At 45.5% G+C, this 22,221-nt stretch overlaps 1 protein-coding gene and 1 long non-coding RNA gene across 2 annotated transcripts in view; one reads left to right on the plus strand and one right to left on the minus strand.

Annotated features, from left to right (window-relative positions):
* Nucleotides 1-18,501, plus strand: part of HDAC1 (histone deacetylase 1) — a 24,046-nt gene extending 5,545 nt beyond the window's left edge. The window contains exons 2-14 of the mRNA XM_083453128.1: nt 2,964-3,076; nt 5,397-5,514; nt 7,597-7,671; nt 8,988-9,126; nt 11,301-11,442; nt 12,269-12,361; nt 12,829-12,937; nt 13,138-13,278; nt 13,827-13,935; nt 14,058-14,188; nt 14,668-14,817; nt 16,592-16,640; nt 17,090-18,501. Of these exons, the coding sequence (XP_083309254.1) occupies nt 2,964-3,076; nt 5,397-5,514; nt 7,597-7,671; nt 8,988-9,126; nt 11,301-11,442; nt 12,269-12,361; nt 12,829-12,937; nt 13,138-13,278; nt 13,827-13,935; nt 14,058-14,188; nt 14,668-14,817; nt 16,592-16,640; nt 17,090-17,117 (1,397 nt within the window). The 3' untranslated portion in view covers nt 17,118-18,501. The remainder of the gene's footprint in view (nt 1-2,963; nt 3,077-5,396; nt 5,515-7,596; nt 7,672-8,987; nt 9,127-11,300; nt 11,443-12,268; nt 12,362-12,828; nt 12,938-13,137; nt 13,279-13,826; nt 13,936-14,057; nt 14,189-14,667; nt 14,818-16,591; nt 16,641-17,089) is intronic.
* LOC310683346 lies at nt 18,423-19,480 on the minus strand. Its single transcript, XR_014514384.1, has 2 exons — nt 18,734-19,480; nt 18,423-18,521 (listed from the first exon to the last, which is right to left on the minus strand). It is a non-coding gene; the product is annotated as an uncharacterized lncRNA (long non-coding RNA).
* Between the last annotated feature and the right edge of the window lie 2,741 nt (nt 19,481-22,221).

Here is a 22,221-nt window from a genome sequence, read left to right on the forward strand (position 1 = left end):
AATGTGATGGTTAATCATAGAATTTGACGGGACCTTGAGGATCATCTAGTCCAACCTCCTGCAATGCAGGACTATGCAGCTGTCCCTTAAGGGGATAGAACCTGAAACCTTGGCATTATCAGCACCACGCTCTAACCAACTGAATAGTCATTGGTCAACCATGAATTTGCCTTATGGCTTTAAATATATGCACTGTTTACTCACTTCTTTAAAAAAAAGACTCTTTTGTGTTCAAAGGAGACTTTTCCTAAGAATGTGTCATAGCATGAAAGCCATCACATATTATGGCAGTGAGTTCTGTAAGTTAACTGTGTATTGTGGGAAGGAAGGCATTTCTTTGTCTACTCCAACTTGCTCCCCATGTCCAGCATATTATGTATGAAGCAGGGCCTTCTCCTGCACATTTGCCCCAAATTTGTTTTAGCTTCCCCACTTTTCAGAGTTGAGACTGGTGGGGGTTTGAGCAGAGCCTTCTTGGTTGCTGCACTCCATCTGGAACACCTGGCCTAAAGAAGCCCACCTTACAATATTGTTACATTCTTTCTATTCTTTCCTTGTGGTTGATAAGCTGGTTCTATGTTTTGGATAGTTTTTGGTTTGTTATGTTATACAAAACTTTGTACAGTGGTGCCTCGCAAGACGAAAAAAATCCGTTCCGCGAGTCTCTTCGTCTAGCGGTTTTTTCGTCTTGCGAAGCAACCCTATTAGCGGGTTAGCGCTATTAGTGGTTTAGTGGCTATTAGCGGCTATTAAAGGCTTAAGGGATTAGCGGATTAGCTGCTAAAAGGCTATTAGCAGCTTAGTGCCTTAGAAAAAGGGGGTGGGGAGCGAAAAAAAATCGCAAGAACTAGCAAGACATTTTCGTCTTGCGAAGCAAGCCCATAGGAAATTCGTTTTGCGAAGCACCTCCAAAACGGAAAACCCTTTCGTCTAGCGGGTTTTCCGTCTTGCGAGGCATTCTTCTTGCGGGGCACCACTGTATATGTTTTGATTTTGGTGCCATATTTAGCCAATGCAAACTCCCCTTCTCCAGTAATTAGGAACATAAAGATCTCAATCTTGATGTATGTAGATGATTTAGTGCTGCTTCTCTCTTTCCTGACTGGGCCTCATATCTATACATTACTCTAACGCAAAGTTTGTGATTTGTGGCAGAAACAATCCTAGGTATAGATGGTGTTGGACCAGCAGGTTATAGAACAAACTTACTCATTTAGATACTTGGGCGTACTTTTTTATCAAACCCTCTCTTAGAATTGTCATATGGAAGCAGTGGAAGTCAAAGCACAGAAAACCATGGGAGCATTGATGTTCTGTTACAATAAGCGAGGGCAACTGATTTAACCTGCCCTAAATATATTTGGTAGTAAGGTTCTTACTCAAATGCTGTATGGCGCTGAAACCTGGAACTCTGATTTGAACTCCGTTTTTTCTGAAACTCGTATCTTGGCTCCCAAACACCTTGGGAATCGAATGTTCCGGTTCCCGAACGATTGAAAACCGGAAGTGAGTGTTCCAGTTTTCAAACCTTTTTTGGAAGCCAAACGTCCGGCGTGGCTTCCGCTATTGTTTCCAGCGTGCCTGTGCAGTTGGGAACCAATCAGAAGCCGTACCTTGGTTTCCAAACTTTTCGGAAGTTGAACAGAATTCTGGAATGGATTCTGTTTGACTTCCAAGGCTGTACTCCCTTCCATCAGGAATATCAGCAGCTCTTCTTCATACAGAATCCTGGTGACCAAGAATTAAGGCAAGGGTGAGAAAGAGTGAACTGTTCTCTCTCTCTCTCTCTCTCTGTGTGTGTGTGTGTGTGTGTGTGTGCGCGCGCGCACGCACACACACACTATGCCTATTGAGTGTTTTCCTGCTTGGTGCTATATGGAATTGAGTGATAACCAGTTCTGGAAAACAACTTGTCTAGATGTTTTAGACTACAGTAGTACCTAAGTCTAAGAACAGCCCTGTTTACGAACTATCCGGTTTACAAACTCCGCAAAACCAGAAGTAGTGTCCTGGTTTGCGAACCGTACCTCGGTCTAAGAACGGAATCCGAACAGTGGAAGGGCACCAGCGGTGGGAGGCCTCATTAGGGAAAGCGTGCCTCAGTTTAAGAACAGTTTTGGTTTAAGAACGGACTTCCGGAATGGATTAAGTTAGCAAACTAAGGTGCCAGTGTATGTTTATTTTCCACAACTGAGCTCTGCTTTGACCTTGAATAGGTATCAACTAAGGGATTGGCTCTTCTGTATAGAATCTAGAAGGGACCTGCAACTAATCAGAAATGCCAAATTTTCCCTTGGTATCTGCTCTTGAGAACAGAGCATTTTAGAGCTAGTTATTTGACCAAACTCTCACCAGTGTCCTTAAGAAATGCCTTTATTGAGCTGCATTCCCACGTGATTCCCACTGCAGTCTTGGATACCTGCTACGACAAGGTCCCATATGCAGACAACCTTTGTATTTGTGGTCAATCTCTGGTAGAAGACATCACTCATCATGGTTTGTGCTGCAGGAAGCTTTGGCACACCTGCAGTCAATGTGTTTGCCACATAAAGTGTGAGGCCACTCTAAATTTTGAGCAGCAAGAGGCCTTTGGATGTGTACGTGCACACACATGTGTCCTGGCTATCAGAGTTTCTTTTCTCTGCACAATTCCCCTTTCTGGACACATCTTAAGCCCTGCCCCATCTTTATTCCCAGCTGCAGCAAACTCAAACAGCATTTTTGAATCAGGCCATTGCTCCATATAGTGTGCTTTTGTCTGCTGACTTAAACCGTGAAGAAGGGTGTATTTCTCAGCTTTGCTGCTTGAGACCTTATTAATTGGATATGCTGGGGATTTAACTTTGGACCATCTGTATGCAAAGTATTTGTTCTCTGCTATGATGCTCACATTCATTCCTTGTTAACATTCCTAAAGTTGTTTATACAATATAATGTGTATTTCTTTTCTTCTTGTGTCTCAGGTGACATTGGAAACTATTACTATGGTCAAGGCCACCCTATGAAGCCCCACAGAATCAGGATGACTCACAATCTCCTTCTGAACTATGGCCTCTACAGAAAAATGGAAATCTATGTAAGTTTCTAACGACTTGTTTAAAAATCCACAATTTGGGGACCAAGATGCAGGCCTCATTCCTGCATCTTGCTAAGCCAAGCCATGGTTTAGTGTGAACATGTGAGCATGCAGGCTCCAGGAGAGGAAATCATGGTCACCTTGCTCCTCTCCCCGCTTTTTCTGCTGCTGCGCTGTGCTAAGGCATGGCTTGGTTTAGCATGTAATTCAGACCCAGACTTGTAGTTTAACTCTCTCCAGACTAACCACGAACTATGACAAAGGTTTATCTGAGAGAGCTGTACCACAAACCCCAGATTCAGATAACACGCCAAGCTATGGGTTAGCACAGTGCAGCAGCAGAACATGTGTAGAAAAGCAAAGCAATCCTGATCTCTGCTCTAGGAGCCCACATTCTTGCATATTTGTATTAAGCCATGGTTTGGCTTAGTGTAATGTGCAAACCAGGCCATAATAAGAAGGTGTCACAGACAAGAAACATTCTTAATACATCAGAACAAAAAACTGTATCAGCTACCCTTATTAAAGGACTAGGGGAAACAGAATAATCCACTTATTCACTAAACTCCCCCAAGTTATCACAAGCAAATCAAACTTCTCAAATAATAATGTGTGTTGGGAGGTGGACAACCAATGACCCTATGCTGCAGCGTGATTGGCCTGGTGGAATGTAAACTTGGTTGGGCTGGAAGTGGTTTGGGACCTGCATCAATGGAGTTCTAGCAGTCTGATGCGACCTCTTAACTCACAAAAACAGGAATGGGAGGAAACTGATGAGAAACCAGACAGCAATAGGGTTAGAAGAAAAAAGCTGGAACAGCTGATGGGAAGCTGGGAATAGCATGTAAGATTCCCTTGCCATAGCAGGATTGGCTGCTGGCACTCCTACAGAAAAAGACAATTGGGCCCCACCCACTAGGCATGCCCAGTCAGGACTTTTATCCAGAGGCAGGCACAGTGAGATGAAGGGAGTACATTCTGGCCTATGATGAGGCCAGAATTCTCTCTCTGAATTCTGAAGGCACTCTGGCATACTTTTTGGCTTTCTATTAAAGTAGTCTTGCAGACAAGACCAAAAAGTTTATTAGCCCACTGTTTTTATTCTCTCTCCTGCTAATGAATACAGTGGTGCCCCGCAAGACGAACGCCTCGCAAGACGGAAAACCCGCTAGACAAAAGGGTTTTCCGTTTTGGAGGTGCTTCGCAAAACGAATTTGCTATGGGCTTGCTTCGCAAGACGAAAATGTCTTGCGAGTTCCTGCGGGGTTTTTTCCCCTCCCCCCCTTTTCCCCAAGCCGCTAAGCCACTTAACAGCTGGTCGCTAAGCCGCTTATCAGCTGATCCGCTAAGCCGCTAATAGCCGCTAAACCACTAATAGCGCTAATCCGCTAAGCTGCTAATGGGCTTGCCTCTCAAGACGAAAAAAACCGCAAGACGAAGAGACTCGCGGAACGGATTCTTTTCGTCTTGCGAGGCACCACTGTATCAGTAAGTGATTTGTGGCAAAATACAGATGCAACCATTCTTAATCTCACATATTGTACAGAAATTGATACCTGTTTTCCACGAGGCTGTTAGAGATTCCATTCCACCTTTTGGTTCAGACATGGAACTGTTACATGTCATATGTCTGTTTACATTCCAACACAGTTTGCTGGTGTAAGCGGAACTTCCACTGTATTGCTTTTGCTTTTGGCTCTATCTCTGAGAAGACGACAAGGAGAGATGACATGTTTCTTTGTCCTGATTTATGTTTAATAAACCTGTAGTCATAGTATGTATCCACTGCTTCAAGCCTCTTCTGTTTGTGCAGTTTGCTCTGCTAGGTGTGCCCATGTCAGCAGACCTGGGTCACTAATATATGTCGGAACCAGAGGTCAAGGGATCTTCGCAGTGTGACGTCTGGAAGGAGACGATCCAGCTGGGAGCTAGCCAGCTGGCTGTTCAACCCCTGGATGCTGACAAAGGCAATCCTAACTCACGTGGTTGTTTACAGACCTGCCTTAAAAAAATATACCATCAATTTGAACAACACACTGATGCTTAAGCTTATCAACGGCAGACAATACAGGTCTGATTGTACCTGGATTTGTGAGCCCTCTGCTCTTTAGATTTTCCTACACAGTCCTTTCCATCAGTTCCTTCATTCTACATTGTATGGTAGAAGTAGAAACGAGACCCTCCCATTGGGTTCTCACCTTTCCTGTACTGCTCAGACTCTTGAACAGAAATGCTGCTGGAAAGCGTTATTGGTAGAGTCTGAACTGTGTTAACATTTTGTTGCATTATTTAGGTGTTTCTTTTAACTGTGTCATTACAGCGACCCTATAAAGCTAGTGCTGAAGAAATGACCAAATACCACAGCGATGACTACATCAAATTTCTGCGGTCGATTCGTCCAGACAACATGTCTGAGTACAGCAAGCAAATGCAGCGATGTATGTTCTGAGTGTGATTATTTTATCTTTGCTGGTAGTTGGAGCTGAAAGGGAACTTTCTCCACACAGTCATCTTGTTTTTGAAAATATAAAAAGTATGGGTATAGATAAGATATGAGCAGCAGAGTTTGGTACCTGCTGTAGTAAATCACTTTGCATTGTCATCAGCTTGTACTAAGCTTCCAGAAACCACTAGGGATAACACTGGCTTACCCTAGTAGGACAGTAGCTGCATTCATGCAAAACAGTATAAACCATGACTTGTCATTAGGAAAATAAGTACATCAAGCCTTGGGCTTGCATACTCCCTCCTCCTCTTTGCCCTCTTTATTTGTCCTCAACGTGAAGTTCAAGCTTTTAATATCTACCACCTCTGCACAAAGGGACGCGGGTGGCGCTGTGGGTTAAACCACAGAGCCTAGGGCTTGCCGATCAGAAGGTCGGTGGTTCGAATCCCCGCAACGGGATGAGCTCCCGTTGCTCGGTCCCTGGTCCTGCCAACCTAGCAGTTCGAAAGCATGTCAAAGTGCAAGTGGATAAATAGGTACCGCTCTGGCAGGAAGGTAAACGGCATTTCTGTGCGCTGCTCTGGTTTGCCAGAAGTGGCTTGGTCATGCTGGCCACATGACCCGGAAGCTGTACGCCGGCTCCCTTGGTCAATAAAGCAAGATGAGCGCTGCAACCCCAGAGTCGGTCACAACTGGACCTAGTGGTCAGGGGTCCCTTTACCTTTACCTTACCTCTGCACAAAGGGGTGCAGATGTAGGAGACTCAACGGAGAGCCTTATTCATGTAACAACAAACCATTGTTTATTAGGTTTGAAGTGTTCTGAGCTACACGAAGCACCTTAAATGCTGTATAGTTACTAACTAGCAGAAAGTGCCTAGCACTGCCTGGAAAATTAACCAACAAATATTGCGATTTTTAAATGGATAGTGTAATTTGTGAGTTCTGGGGCTGTGCACACATGCACACACCAACCCAGGGCTCTGACCTGACCCAAGGAAATCTGTGGATCTGGCTATGTATCAGTTTGTGGGAGTGGGGAGAGAAAATGTTTAATTAGGGTTCATTTGGTCTGCCATCTTGATTCAACATGGTGTCTGCTTTCCAAACATAGGCAAAAACCACTTCCTCCACCTCAGGAACCCTCATGCTTTGTTTGGCAACAGTATCTCAAGAGGCATCTAGATTGGTGCAGGTTGGAAGTGCTCTGCCAATTTCGGCAAAGTCCTGCAAATCGGGTGGCAGTATCTTCAGAGGTGTCCAAATTGGAGTAGTTTACTAACATGAGTTTGACCAAATTGGGGGAGGCAGCGAAAGACAGGAGTGTCTTGTGTGCTCTGGTCCATGGGGTCATGAAGAGTCGGACACAACTAAATGACTAAACAACAACAACAAAGACCTGTCACACCAAAAATTGGACAAAGTCACATCAAAGCGAAGCTTTAGTTTACCATCTTGTTTCAGAATGGCACCCAGTGTCCAAACATTAACAATGACTGGCTCCACCACCTCATAAATCCTCATGCCAAGCTTGGCAACAAAATCTTGAGAGGAAGCCAAACCTATAGAGAGCAGATGGACAAACAGATAATCCACTTTCCAAAGTACCGGTATATATAGTAGATTTAAGCTCCCGCTTTCAGTTCCATGTGACTCCAGCAGGTGGCGAGCTACTCTAGCGTTGATAATCCATCCTTCTGGAATGTGTTTGTCTTCTGTGCCAAGGGACAGCTTTTACAAATACAAGCTCTTGTCTTGAGTAGCCAACAGGTTGATATACTTTCTCCGCAAGCACCCCATTTCAGTGCACCTGCTCTCTAGTTGTGCTACACGTCTGGATTAACATGGGCAGGTTTGAAGGGGAAATCTTGTCCACCCAGTTTACAGTTTTGTGACTTTCTGCCAGGTTCCCACCTTGCCTCTCCTCTTCACCCACCCTTCAGATAGGTTAAAGTACTGTTGTTGTCTCAGGGAGAAGTTGTTTCAGAGTTCTGATAGCTCTTTCTCCAGTCTGTTAAGGCCCTTAAGTTAAATCTTATCTCCTCAATGTTTTCTTTTTTCTTACTTTATTCAAGTCAATGTTGGAGAAGACTGTCCTGTGTTTGATGGCTTGTTTGAATTTTGTCAGCTTTCTACAGGAGGGTCAGTTGGTAAGTAACAGCTACCGTATTTTTCGCCCTATAGGGCGCACCGGCCCATAGGACGCACTTATTTTTTTTGGGGGGGGAAATAAAGGGGACCCCCCCGCCCCAAAGAGCAAAGAAGCAATGACAGCGAGTGGGATGGATCCCGCTCGCTGTCCTGGCTTCCTTTTTAGCCTTGGCGCTGGGGGTCTGGGAGCGAAGGCATGGTTGCGCAACCTCGCCATCGCTCCCGGAGCTTGTGGGGCTGGGGGCGAGGGAAGCCCGAGCTTCCCCCGACCCCAGCCCCCAGAACGGGTCCGAGAGTGATGGCGAAGCTGCGCGCACCTTCGCCGTCGCTCTCGGAGCTTGCGGGGCTGGGGGCGGGGGAAGCCGGAGCTTCCCACGATACCAGCCCCCAGAATGGGTCCGAGAGCGATGGCGAAGCTGCGCGCACCTTCGCGGTCACTCTCGGAGCTTGCGGGGCTGGGGGCGGGGGAAGCCCGAGCTTCCCCCGACCCCAGCCCCCAGAATGGCTGGGGGGATAGCTTCCTGAAGCCTGGAGAGCGAGGGGGGTCGGTGCGCACCGACCCCTCTCGCTCTCCAGGCTTCAGCGAAAGCCTGCATTCGCCCCATAGGACGCACACACATTTCCCCTTCATTTTTGGAGGGGAAAAGGTGCGTCCTATAGGGCGAAAAATACGGTCATTTTTTTTTTTAAAAAAGGATGAATAAACTGTAGATTGACGTGTGAAGAATATATCTCTAACGAGGTCTTAAATGTTGCTTAATTAAAGGGGCAACCCTGTGCATGTTTACTTGGAAGTTAGACTGTATTTGGTGGGGCTTATTCCTAAATGAGTGAAAATAGAATTGCAGTCTATTCTTATGTCTTGTTCCTGTTCTCCTTACGCCTGACACTTTGGGAAAATTGGGATTCGCAACAATGGAACTTGCACTCCACAACCTGAGTTCTGATAATTTTGTTGGCAAGTGTGTTTACTATTAGTTTTATTTAGTAATTATCCTATAACTTGGTTTTCCAGGTGATGCAGTTAATTTAAGTTTTGAAAAGAAAGCCACATGGAATACCGCAATAGAATCAATACATGCATATATAAGCAGCATGGAGACTAAATCTCTATGTGCAGCTTTTTTCAGTCGGGGGCACCACCCCTGAGGTTACCATCTCCCTTGTAGATAGAGGGGAAACCTGGGAAAGGATTGTTTATAAGCAATTCTGCATTCAGTTGTAGAGTTTGAGTGTCCTCTGCAAAGTTTTAGGGTTCCTGCTGTACAATTCTTTGCTATCTGCTTGTGTCATTGGTCTGAAATTCTCTCTACAGCCAGTGCAGTGAAGCTGAACAAGCAGCAGACAGACATTGCTGTGAACTGGGCAGGAGGCTTGCATCACGCCAAGAAGTCTGAAGCCTCAGGCTTCTGTTATGTCAATGACATCGTTCTGGCCATCTTGGAGTTGCTAAAGTACGTACAACAATTTACCCCTGAAGCTCTCAGAAACAATAGTCTCAGATCTTGCAGAGATAATAGAAGCTCCTCCCCTATAAGTAGCCCCCCCTCTGCTTTTTACTACTGATTTTTATATGATTCTATTATAATACCTCTCTGAATTTGTCATTCTGAAATGAAAATATCTTCTTGGACTGTACTGCTTCAAACTGCAAGTGGAGGATTGCTTGATTAATCCAATTCAAAAATAGTTTTACACAAGGAAAGCTAGCTAGATGTTGGGTGAAAACCTCCAGTTTAGCCTTATTTCCAGCACGCTGGTTTTATATGCGCAGGGATTTCTTTTTCCAGGGGGAAATGTTCAGCTGCTTGAGTTCTTGTCCCTGAGGTGGCCCAGGTAGTACAGGCAGTGACAGGGGTTATTTTCCAGACCCCCGTGCATGTCAGCAGAACCCACGTAAGCCCGCCCCACCCCTTTTGTGACATTTTTGGGTCACTTCTGGGTTTGGCAAATGCACACATGCGCAGTCGCACACATATCAAACACGCCTAAAATGTTCGCTGCCTCTAGTCCAGGGGTGTCAAACTCAAATTCATCGGGGGCCGCATCAGCAGTTTGGTCACCCTCAAAGGGCCGGTTGTATCTGTAGGACTATGTGTCATGTGCTCAATATAAAAACAAGTGGAGGTTTCCTGAATGCATGTAAGGTGGAGGTTTCCTGTGTAGAACGGCCGGCGCCGCTAGAGGGCAGACGTTCTCTGGCTTGTAGGCTGCCGCGCATGCGCTGAAGAGGCAGCTTTCTTGTGTCAAAAAAAAAAAAAAGCGAGAATAAAATGTGAAGGCTGGCAGCCGGTGGCGGCTACACGGGCCACATGACGAGGTCTGGCGGGCCGGATTCGGCCCGCGGGCCTTGTGTTTGACACCCGTGCTCTAGTCCATTGATGCTCCTCAGTCTTCCATTTTCATGACTGTCCCTTGTGCAATCAACTGTATAACCGATACAGTAGTTTTTAACTCTTTTTTCCTAGTCTGTATTGCTTGTGAGCAAAGTCAGGGCAAAAAACTTCATATGTACACTTATGGAGTCTGACCTGTAATCAGGAAAGAGAGTTGGAGATTGTGTCAAAGAAAGCTCAATGAAACTGTTTTGGCAAGGAGATTCAAGGCAGGCAGAAGAAAGCTGCTTCTTCACCCAAGACATAACAATTGTAGGGAATTTGTTGCCACAATTTGTGGTGGTAGCCCCTAACCCAGATGACTTCTAAAGGGGATTCGAGTGACAAATTCATGCAGGATAAATTTGTCAGCAGCCACTAGTGTACGGCACTAGTGTATGGCACCTTTCAATTCAGATGCAGCATGCCTCTGAATAGCAGTTTCTTGGAAGCAAAAGTGGGGTCAGATCCTGCTTGTAGGCTTCCCAGGAGCATCTGGCTGGCCACTGTGAGAACAGTTGAACAAGGTGGACCTTTTGTCTGATGAGTAAGTTCCTGGTCTTTCCATCTTGTTCTGTTGGTATTGGTTGAAAAGCTAATCTGTGGAAACTTGCTCCTGTGTAATTTCATCAATATGTATGTGTTTCCTTTCTGGTTGTGATGCTAATACAGGGGTCAGCAAGGTTTGCCAGCCATGGGCCGGATCACTCCCATGGAGACCATCCGTGGGCCGGACTGGTGCAGTGCGATGCCAGAAATCACTTCTGCGCATGCTGAGACGCTCCAAATCGCGCCTGCACAGAAGCAATTTTCTGTGTCTGGACCTGCGCAGATGTGCTTTCCAGCGCTGCTCAGCAAGTTGATGCACTGGTTTAGCACAGCATGCGGGGGACTTGCCGAGCGGGCGGCTCAGTTCGGGGCAGCTCGTGGGCCGCTAAAACAGTATTTGTGGGCCGCATCCGGCCTGTGGGCCACACGTTGCCAACCCCTGTGCTAATACCTTACATCCTACAACAAGAAAAGAAACTGATATGGGGGTATCAGGCTAGAGGGATGATTTCCAAACAGTGCTCCAAGGAACCTTGGGGGCTCTTGAAATTTTATTGAGGGTTCCTTTATGGGAAGATGGGTCCCTGCAGACAGGTTTCTGTGGCTAACCAACAGCTTTATGCTCTGTTTCCCTTCTCTGTCATGGGCAGGTAAGTGGTTTTGAGCCTTGTAATTCCAGTCTGACAGCCCCTTTGCAATCCCAGGTACCACCAGAGAGTGTTGTATGTCGACATAGACATTCACCATGGCGATGGTGTGGAGGAGGCCTTCTACACTACAGACCGTGTCATGACAGCATCTTTCCATAAGTATGGCGAATACTTCCCAGGAACAGGGGACCTGCGGGTGAGAACGGAGGCTGCAGCAGCACCTCCCTTGGAAGGCTGGTTGAAACAGCAAGGTTCCCCTGTGACACCTCCCAGGCCCTTTGATGAAGAGAGCAGCTTTGTTCATGAGCTTCTCCCGTTCGAAAAGTAATGCATAATGTTCACCAGGCACTCACAGTATTAGTTGCCTCCCCTTGAAAATATCTACAAGCAGGGGGCTGTATTTTTCATGCTATTGTGATTGCAGCAAGAAATCTGGTCACAGAATCCAGAGGATTGCCCCTCTCTCCCACCCCACCCAATCTCTAAAATCGTGTTTTTAGCCCTTTAGATGTGAGGGAAAGCTTTTTTTTTGCCAGTACTCCTGGTAAAATCTCAACCTGGAAGGAGTGTGGTCAATATCATGTGATCAAGTGGTGGGACTTTGCTCTTCTGTAGGTCCTTTTCCCTCATCTGAAGCCTGCGGACATAGAACAGATTACCACAATAAGCTAGCTTGCATATTTGTTAAATCTGCATATTTTAATCAGGTAAAAGAGTGGGGTTCCACTAACCTCTCCCCAGCTCTGTTTTATTGAATCCTGATACCAAATATATCTAGCCTTGCCTTTTCTAAATTGCTGTGTTCAGATTTGTTGCGGAGAGGCAGGTCTGAATGAGATGTTGGCAGTTTGTGGACAAGGTCTTCTCAGTTACCCTCTTAAATTTGGAAAAGCAGGACATGCTAGCCCCTGGGTGGCCTATGCAAATTGAGGAGAGCAGTGCTGTGAGGGCAGTGAGACCTCCAAAGGCCGAGAGACCCAGCCCAGGTTAATTCACAGTGTCTCATTCCCTTTACCCTCTAGGACATTGGTGCAGGCAAAGGAAAATATTATGCAGTCAACTACCCCCTCCGGGATGGGATAGATGATGAGTCCTATGAAGCCATCTTTAAGCCGGTAAGTTTCCCTTTCTGGAATGTTCCTTGTGGTGGGATATTCTTCCTTAGTGTTCCACATTTCTGCTCACCAAGGCAAGGGTGATGTCTCCAAATCTGCTCTTCTAGCTTAGAGATGAGGTGGGTGGGATCCTTCTTCTATTGTGCTGAGCTCCAGAGGGGCACTAGAGAGAATGGCTGTGGTTTGGAGCTAATGGGGGGTGGGGGCAATAGATTACTTCCTGACTTCTTGCAGGAACGCATCACAAAAAAATAAGGAATTAGGACTGTAATCTTCTGCACACATACATACTTGGATACTTGGAATAAGCCCACTTGAATGCAGTGGGACTGACGTCCTAGTAAACATAGAAGTTTGCACTGAATGGGGAGCGGGTTCTGATAATCAAAATGTGTGTGGATTTATGTGCTTGCTGCAGGTCCATCCTGCTCAGGTATGCATCTGGACTCTCTCTCTTCTTTGACCAGGTGATGTCCAAAGTGATGGAGACATTCCAGCCTAGTGCTGTTGCATTGCAGTGTGGCTCAGATTCCTTATCGGGGGACAGGCTGGGTTGCTTTAATTTGACCATTAAAGGTAAGCAGGCTTATTCAGGACCTGCCTTGCTCCTCCATGTGATCTAAAGAGGCCCTATTGAGGAGATCTGTCTTAAAAGTGGCTTATTGGGTTGCTTCTGCTGTTGGGCACACGTAGTTGGACAGTTCATTATTGTGCGGAAGCTCTCCACCCCTCTCTCAGAAACCCAACACCCTTCTTCCCTTCTCTGCTTCTCTCAGGTCATGCCAAGTGTGTGGAATTCATCAAGAGCTTTAACTTGCCCATGCTGATGCTCGGAGGGGGCGGCTACACCATCCGCAACGTGGCCAGGTGCTGGACCTATGAGACTGCTGTGGCTTTGAATACAGATATTCCAAATGGTAAAGACACCTGCCTTTTGATTTCTAGAATACCTTTAAAAGATTCTTGTGGTGTTGAGCTCTCTAGAAATGGACTTTGAGGGGAGCCAGGCCTGCATGCAGCCTAGTTAGACATAAGGAGGAGTTGGGCTTTACATGGGATTTATAGCAACGAAACTGGCAACCTTTCTTTGGGCTAGAAGAAGGTCTCCAATGGTTCATATTAATCTGAGAACCTCAGCGTCCAGAGAATTTCAAGCAGTGTAATGTGATAGGAATTTTGCATTGCAGCTGCGTGCATTTGGGATAGGGCACACACCACCCCTCCTAACAAGCCATATCCGCACCCTAAACAAATTATGCAGATTAAATGTTTTTACATGCATTTTCTTTCACTGCTAAAATGGTGGCAGCGTCGTGGAAATGTGAAGAGTTTTCCTTGACAAGCATTTTCTGCCCCCTTCTTCGTTTCCACCTGCCTTTTCTTACAGCCAGTATTTGAATTGCCTTGATGCAAACCCAGTAACATTCTGTTTGCTTTTTTTTTTTTTTTTTTAAACTTTCTGCAGAGCTTCCATACAACGATTATTTTGAATATTTTGGGCCAGACTTCAAGCTCCACATCAGCCCTTCCAACATGACCAACCAAAACACCAATGAATATCTGGAGAAGATTAAGTAAGTTTGCCTTGCTTGACTCACGAGTGAGGCTAGTCACTTCTGCTCTCTGTGTTTTTGTTTTTCTTGTTGTCCCTTTCTGATGGCTCTCTGGTGGGCCCTTTGTGATTGCTTGGCCACAGGCAACGTCTCTTTGAGAACTTGCGAATGCTTCCCCATGCTCCTGGAGTCCAGATGCAGCCGATCCCGGAGGATGCTGTCCCAGAGGACAGTGGAGATGAAGATGAAGAGGATCCTGACAAGCGGATTTCCAGTGAGTGCTTTGGGGCTGTGGAGATTGCTTGCTGCCTTGGATCATGCATAGGCGGGTGCACACTTTGGGTAGTTAGAGCAGGGGAAATGTGCAACCTTTAGCAGGATAACCGTAGAGGAACCAGTCCCTTTTCCGGTCAGTGGGGACCGTCCTGCCTTAGATATGCAGCCCCAGCCAAGGAGCAATTGCCACCTCTGGCTCTTTGTAGGACCCATAATGTGGCTTAGGATTGTCTTTCCCCTCTGTGTTTCATTATTACAATTTGTAATCTCAGAGCCAGGATTGGCTGATCTGGAAAGAGTGGTGGTCCACCAAATATCCAATAACATTGTGTGCTTCGAACAGTGGAACTTTGCTTTTGTCTCTGTATGTGTGTGCACTTTCCATCAATAGTTTTTCGTTTACTCCTGAAGGCTCCCCTGCCTGAAATCAAAAGCCTGGTGCTGCTGATACAGCCTTTTCTTTTCTTCCCCCTCCAGTCCGCTCATCAGACAAGAGAATAGCTTGTGATGAGGAATTCTCTGACTCTGAAGATGAAGGGGAAGGTGGGCGCAAAAACGTCGCCAATTTCAAGAAGGCCAAACGGGCAAAAACGGAAGAAGAGGAGAAGGAGGAGGAGAAGAAAGGAGGTGGGGAAAGCCGCAGCTTAACAGCTACTGACTGACATTTTTACTGTTTTTGAGGGTTCAGTCCCCTAGGTAGTCCTTCTGCTGAAACCACGGGATATGCTTTTGAAAAATAATTATAGCTGGTTCTTATATGTGGCAGTCTAACGTCCAAGGAGCTGCTCAAGTCCACACCTGCTTTGCTCAGTAATGTTGCAGACCACCTGTTGAGTACCTATAAAGTAGTGTAAAGTGCTTCTGAGCATGTGCAGAGTGTGTTTCTCTTGCCTCTTGAGTAGCTGCAGACCAGCCTGTCTTGCATTTTAAGAGATTCTATGCGCGGTCTTGTCTGGCTTTAGAAAGGAACCACTGTAGGCAGCAAATGGTGGTATGGATGTGACCCTCTTTTTCTGAGCAGCACCCTGTTCTTCAATACCCCAGCCTTTGGGAGGTGGGGCGCTCCCAGCATTCCCAAGTATGGAATGCCTGTCTTTCTTTTGCATTGCTTTCTTTTGGTGGCAGCAAGAGAACTGCATTTGTCAGCGTAACTGGCTGCAGATTTCATAAGTAACCATCTGCCTGCAGGAGCGTATCTGCTGGTTCTGTGTTCCCAGGGAAACAGCAAGCTTAATGGTGGCTGCTTTGTAATTTGAGAGTTTTACCCCTGTCATGTTGGAGAAGTGACAATTCCCAACTTTAGAAACAAAACAATACATTATTGGAGTCACTAGAACTTTGAAAATCTGTATGTGACCCTCTGGAGGATTAATTAATTAATTTCTACTCCATCTTCAGATTCCTATGGTGTAATATGTATATATAAAATCCAAATGTTACATTGTTTAAGCCTTGGGGAAAGAGGAATGTTTTTGTCTGCTTCCCAAAAGCCAAGAGGAGAGGGGACTTCCTTGGGTGCAGGGAGTTGCAGATAATGAAGAAGAGGTGACCACAAAAAAAGCCAGCTTCTCACGGCCAGTGCCTGAACCTCTGGAGCCCAAGACCAGGCATAGGCAAACTCGGCCTTCCAGATGTTTTTGAGACTACAGTTCCCATCATCCCTGACCACTGGTCCTGTTAGCTAGGGGCGATGGGAGTTGTAGTCCGAAAACATCTGGAGGGCCGAGTTTGCCTATGCCTGCCAAGACACTCCGAGCAGAGCCCCAGCCAAAGACCTACAGCATCCATAAAGGAGAAGCCATGTCCAATGGGTAGGGTATGGGGGGCAGGTTAGAAATTGTAAGATTAGGCAGCTTAATTTACTTTAATTAATTTGCACAATTTGCTCTGATTTTTACCACCACATCCCACTCCCAGTGTTACGAAATGTTCAATCACCTTTCTGACTTGTGAGATTTCAGCAGGCCTTGTGCACACACTTCCAAGCATATGTCCACAGGCCTTGAAACTTGTTCCTGCTGCTGTTATTAATTATACAAAAGCTGAGTTTGCAAAAAGCTGAATTACCTTTCTTGTGGAAACTGGCCTATTTTTAACAGATTGATGGTGCTGTGTTTTTGCTTCTTTTGCATTGTGTTTTTATGTTGTGTAAACTGCCTTGGGTGGGCTCTGCCCCAAATGTTGAGCCCTCTCAAAAGAATCATTTTATAAATAACAATATTAATAAATGTAGAGCTCTTGGGGAGGTTAGAAGGAGGATGGGCATAGTGAGAGGCAACAGGGCATACATTTCAGAGAGAAAACTAATACAAGAATATTAGGGCAGGCTAAAGGCCGGAGTTTGTGTCCAAGAATCATTTATGCACCTATTTATATAACTGCATGCCATGCTCTCTTACAGAAGTGAAAGAGGAAGAGAAGGCAAAAGAGGACACGACAGAGCCCAAAGGGTGAGACCCCTTTCCCCTCGTTTGAATGGTGTTGTTGCTTGTTATGTTTGGAAAGTGAAGCTCTTTTGGTTCAACTCTTGAGCCTCCCAAGTGCGCATAAATCTTCATAACCAGGTACCTTGCTGTTTAAGCGAACCATCTAGCTGTGTGCATGAGCAGCTCCTTGCCTCATGGCAAAGCCATGCACACGTAGAGCAGCTCATAGAGGCAGCCCTACCATGAAATAAGGTGAGGCTGTCCCTTCAGGCGGTAGAATTTGGTACCTTTTTAAGAGCGGCACAGGAGGAGATGGATGGGCCATTGAAAGGAAAGAGGGCCAGTGTAAGAGCATAGGAGCTAAACCTTTTGAGGATAGTGTGAGAGTTCAGGTTTGTTAGGCTTCTCAGTTTAACATTTGTAACCTTTGGTACCTGTTAACACGCTGCTTCTTCCTTGCCTTTATCCCACAGCATAAAGGAAGAGACAAAATCGACCTAAGAAGCAGACGGGTAACCCCTCAGTCCCCTGGTTCCCTGGATTGGCCTCTCGGGTACCTTCCCATTCCACAAGATTTGTATTTTATATAAGTTTCTGTAGATATTTCTATATAAATATTTTGGGGACATGAGACCCAGGTGGATTTCCTTGCTGCGATTCCCTGGGAGTGAGGAATCTGCTTGGTACACAGTCCTACTCGGCCTCAGGGGTACAGCTTGAGTGGAACCCTTATTCTTGCGTTCCTGCTGCCTCCTCTTTGGGGACATGTGTGTGTTTGTTTTTTCATTTTTCAAAAAACTTTAAAGTCTCCCTTTCTCCTGCACCTTCTCTTCTTTTGAAACTATGGTCTCCCCTTGGAGAAACATATGCTCTGGGGCTTTGGGTTTTTGTCTTTTGTTGTTTTCCTTGAATAGTTTTTTGAGGTATGGATACAGCCATAAAACTTTGGGAGGCTTTTTTGGGGGTGGGTGGCGGCGGGGGTGGGGGGGTTGAAGCTTCAAGTTTCAGGCAGCACCCATGAAAGAATCGACTCCGTTCTGGGTAACCACAAATGGATGCTGCTCCTCAGCATCCCAGAGGCGCAAGTTAATGAGTGGAGGGGTAGTTGCAGTCAGCACCTCCAAGGAACAGGGAGTCCTCTAGGGCATGGCGGAAGTGTCAGTGGAAGTGCTTATTAATGTGAAGTCTCCTCATGCTGTGGAGAGGAATATGCATTTTCTCCACAGAGGACAGTGCAGGAGTGAAGGTTCCTCTGTTCTGCATCAAACGCTCCTCACTGTGAACTTAGCACACATGGTGCTCACTTGTCTAATCCTCTTTTGTCCTGTCATGGCCTTCCCCTCAGAATCTGCTCCAAAACCTATAGCTGGCATGTGCAGAAACTAGCCAGTGATTCATAAGGGCATCTTTTTTTAAAAGGCCTCTTAAATATCACCATATTCTAGGAGAAATGTTCTAGGGGTGGTTTTGGTTACACACGCCAGCCAAGTGCAAGCGGTGGGGGTGGAATTTTTCAGTGGGTTGTAGGATTGGATTGGAAGGGGGAGCATCCTTCCACAGAGCGCCACTGTAAGGGGTCAATCTCAACGATGCTGCTAATTTAGCCATGTCACTCTTGGGGCAGAGGGTGGGGTGGGTTGGGGGGCAGGGAGAGAAAGGTTTTTATTTTTTTAAGCCTCTGGTTTAGCTGTTTTTTAGTCTCTGGGATGCAAGATCCATGCAGCTCTTCGATACTTGTATTGGTGAAATGAAAGATCATTGTATTTGTCTTTTGGGGGCAGGGCAGGGAAGATATATATATTGTGGTTTTTTTTTTAAAAAAGAACTTTTTATTTTCATTTTTTTGAAGAAAAAGCTTTGTAATAAAATTGGTCTGTTTCTCGGTTTTGGGTAGTGAATTATTTTCTGTGTATAGTGGTACCTCGGGTTACATACGCTTCAGGTTACAGACTCCGCTAACCCAGAAATAGTACCTCGGGTTAAGAACTTTGCTTCAGGATGAGACCAGAAATCGTGCGGCGGCGGCAGGCCCCATTAGCTAAAGTGGTACTTCAGGTTAAGAAGTTTCAGGTTAAGAATGGACCTCCGGAATGAATTAAGTACGTAACCAGAGGTACCACTGTATAGATGGAAAGAAACCAGTAGAGGCTTTCCTGCCACCTCATGGTCTTTGCCTCAACAAAGCAGGGAGCAAGAAAACCTGGCCCTGTTGGCTACTATTGTGCCTTCTGCCAGCTTCAGCTGGTGCATCCTTCCTGGTTATCTATTCCTTGGCAATGTCCATTTTCAGCTAATCAACTGTTACAGTGGTTTTTGAAGGCTTCATGAAGTTGTTAGTATAGCCTACAGGTTTTAGGCTATTAACCAGGCATTGCCAAGGTCAGCATATTTCACCAGGATTTATGAAGATCTTTAAAGTGCCAGTTGTAGTGGTTTCTTTCTGGGAACAACTGAAGGTGGTGTTTTAAGCAGTTTAGGATTCTGGAGAATCTCAAGGATGGTCTGCTCCTATATGAATCTGCCTATATAAGATGATCTGCTAAAATCAGTACAGATCCAAGACAGTTTAGTGTTAGGGCTAACACTTTAAAAAGTCCAGCTGTGCCATCTATTCTTCCTTGCTTCAACTTGCTGAATGGAGGCCCAGACATGACTAAATCTCTTCTGTCTGCCCCCTAGGCAGGCCATGGAGGAAAAGATTTTGTCTGGAAAGCCTTCTTGCCTCCATTTGCCAAGCACCAATGTTGTTAAGCACCGGTTTAAAAACTTTTGGAGCATCTTTTTGCCTTAGCTGCTTGTGTGTGTATTTATGACTATATATGTGATGTGAGCTGCTGTAGATGCCTGGTGAATTAGAATGAGGCAATGTGGTCTTTATTTTACTAAAGCTTTTGACAAAGTCCCCCATGGTATTCTTGCAAAGAAGCTGATAAAATGTGGGCTGGACAAGGTAACTGTTAGGAAGGTTTGTAGCTGGTTGATGGACCAAACCGAAAGTGCTCACAAATGGTTCCTCCTCTTCCTGGAAGAAAGTGACAAGTGAGATGGTACAGAGTTCTGTCCTGGGCCTGTTGTCCAATGTCTTTATAAACAACTTAAAATAAATTGAGGGGATGCTCATCAAATTTGCCGATGACACCAAACTGCAAGGGATAGCTAGTGCCGCAGAAAATAATCTGAATACAAGATGACCTTAACAGATTGGCGAACTGGGCCCCAAAAAAATGAATTTCAATAGGGACAAATTTAAGGTTCTATACTTATGTACTGCTGGCAAGCCAGGTGTCCCATGTGAAAAGGATCTATGGGTGACTGGACCACAAACTTAACATGAGTCAACAGTGTGATGCAGCAGCAAAAAAGAGAATGTTATTTTAGGCTGCATCAACAGAAGTATAGTGTCCAGATCAAAGCAAGTATTTATTTGATTTATTGAACTTGTAATAAATTGCAAGTAATAATCCCATTCTATTCAGCCTTGATCATACCACACCTGGAGCCCTGTGTCCAGTTTTGGGTGCCACAGTTTAAGGATAATGACAAGCTGGGTTGTGTGCAGAGGACAACCAAGACCATAAAGGGTCTGGAAACCAAGCCACATGAGGAACGGTTGAGGGAGCTGGGTATGTTTAGCCTGGAAAAAAGGAGACTGAGAGGAGATATGATAGCCATCTTCAAATATCTAGAGTTGTCAGATGGAGCAAGCTTGTTTTCTCCTGCTCTGGAGGCTAGGACCCAAATCAATGGATTCAAGTTACAAGAAAGGAGATTCTAACTAAACATCAGGAAGAACTTTGTGACAGTAAGAGCTGTTCAACAGTGGAAGATGTTGGTGGTGCTGGGTAGGTAACTGAAAGCAGTTAACGTAATTAGCAGCTGAATCCCTTTTCAAAAGTAAACAGCAGGCATGTGGACCTGACACAGCCTACCCACTCTCACCTTTTTCCAGGGGGAAAAGAACACCCATTCACACAAATAAGTTTCTCCCCTGCCCAACCCAATGGAAATAGAAGTATGGAAGCCCCAGTCTGAACCAGGAACAGCAGGGCAGAGGGTTTAAAAGGCTAGTCTCCAACCTACCCATACAGCCACACCACACCCTTCAAGTTTCTTTATAAAAAGTGTCATTCCTGCAGTTGTAAATTTTATGAGTGTTGTTTACTTGGGCCATGTTTCTACAAACCTCGCATCTTTACCTAAAAACATGCAAACTAGGATCAGACCAGAAGTCCCCTGGGCATCCACATGACTGTAGGAATGGAAGAAAAGTAGCAGTGACCACTCCACTGTTTAGCCCTGGCTGCTGGTAGACTCCCTCTGAACACGGATGCTCTAAGAGGCAGCATGGCTAGCAACTTTTCCTTGGCCTGTTCCAGAGGCTTTGATTTTTCAAATGTTTTGTAGTAGCCATCACCCGCACTGTGTGTACAGTATGCACTCTAGAAGTGAATAGTTCATTGTAATTACAGCCTTCATCCTAGTGCTGGCATTACTTACCCTGGTCTGCAGGTTGGCCACACACTTCCTGTGCACTTTAAAAGCAGCAATCTGCTCCACGAGACAAAAGGGATGTTTTTCTATATTCCTGCTAAACAGCTACGGACACCTGCACAAAAGTCATCTTCTAGATGCCCACCTGCCATGAATGCTGCCATTTTGGACAAGGTAAGAGGTGAAGAACTCCACAGGCTGTTTAAATAGACAAAACACTTTTCCAGAACATACTACAGTGGTACCTCAGGTTACAGATGCTTCAGGTTACAGACTCCACTAACCCAGATATAGTACTTCGGGTTAAGAACTTTGCTTCAGAATGAGAACAGAAATTGTGGTCCCCTGGCACAGCAGAAACGGGAGGCCCCATTAGCTAAAGCGGAGTTTCAGGTTAAGAACAGACCTCCAGAACAAATTAAGTCCTTAACCAGAGGTAACACTGTATATATTAAAAATTCGGGGTTAATTATAGAATTGGAAGAGACCACAAGGGTGATCTAGTCCAACCCCTTGCAATACAGGAAACGGCATTCCCATGAGCTCTGGTTTCCATCAGTGTTCCATTGCACCAGAAGCAGTTTAGTCATGTTGGTCATGTGACCCAGAAAGCTGTCTGTGGACCAACACCGGCTCCCTCAGCCTGAAAGAGAGATGAGCACTACACCCCGTAAGTAACTGGCCTTAATTGCCCAGGGGTCCTTTGCCTTACCTTAATACAGGAATCTTTTTGCCCAGCATGGGGCTTGAACCCATCCATGTCCCTGATGTAAGAGTCTCATGTGCTTAGCTATGGTGAGGTGTACTCTTCGTATTCTCCCTTTCCAATATATGAGCAAACAAGAGAATTCTCAGCCCTGCAAGTTATTGGATGACCCTGGGACTCTCCGTTACTTTAGCTCATGTACGTTGCAGGTTGCAGGTTGCAAAGGTCATGTAGAAATTTGAGGGGATGTGCATTGGGGAAGAGAAGAACTTGAATGCTACACTGGATTACTAGAGAAAGGTTGGTGTTAAAAAAAACCAGTTAAACACCTCTAAGTACACTTTTGTGGAATTCTTGCATATGCAACAAGGCCACAAAACTAAAAGAAAACTGAAGCAAATTAGAAGG

Source organism: Podarcis tiliguerta, assembly GCF_965153285.1.
Source record: "Podarcis tiliguerta genome assembly, chromosome: 8".
In the NCBI taxonomy this organism is placed as follows: domain Eukaryota; kingdom Metazoa; phylum Chordata; class Lepidosauria; order Squamata; family Lacertidae; genus Podarcis; species Podarcis tiliguerta.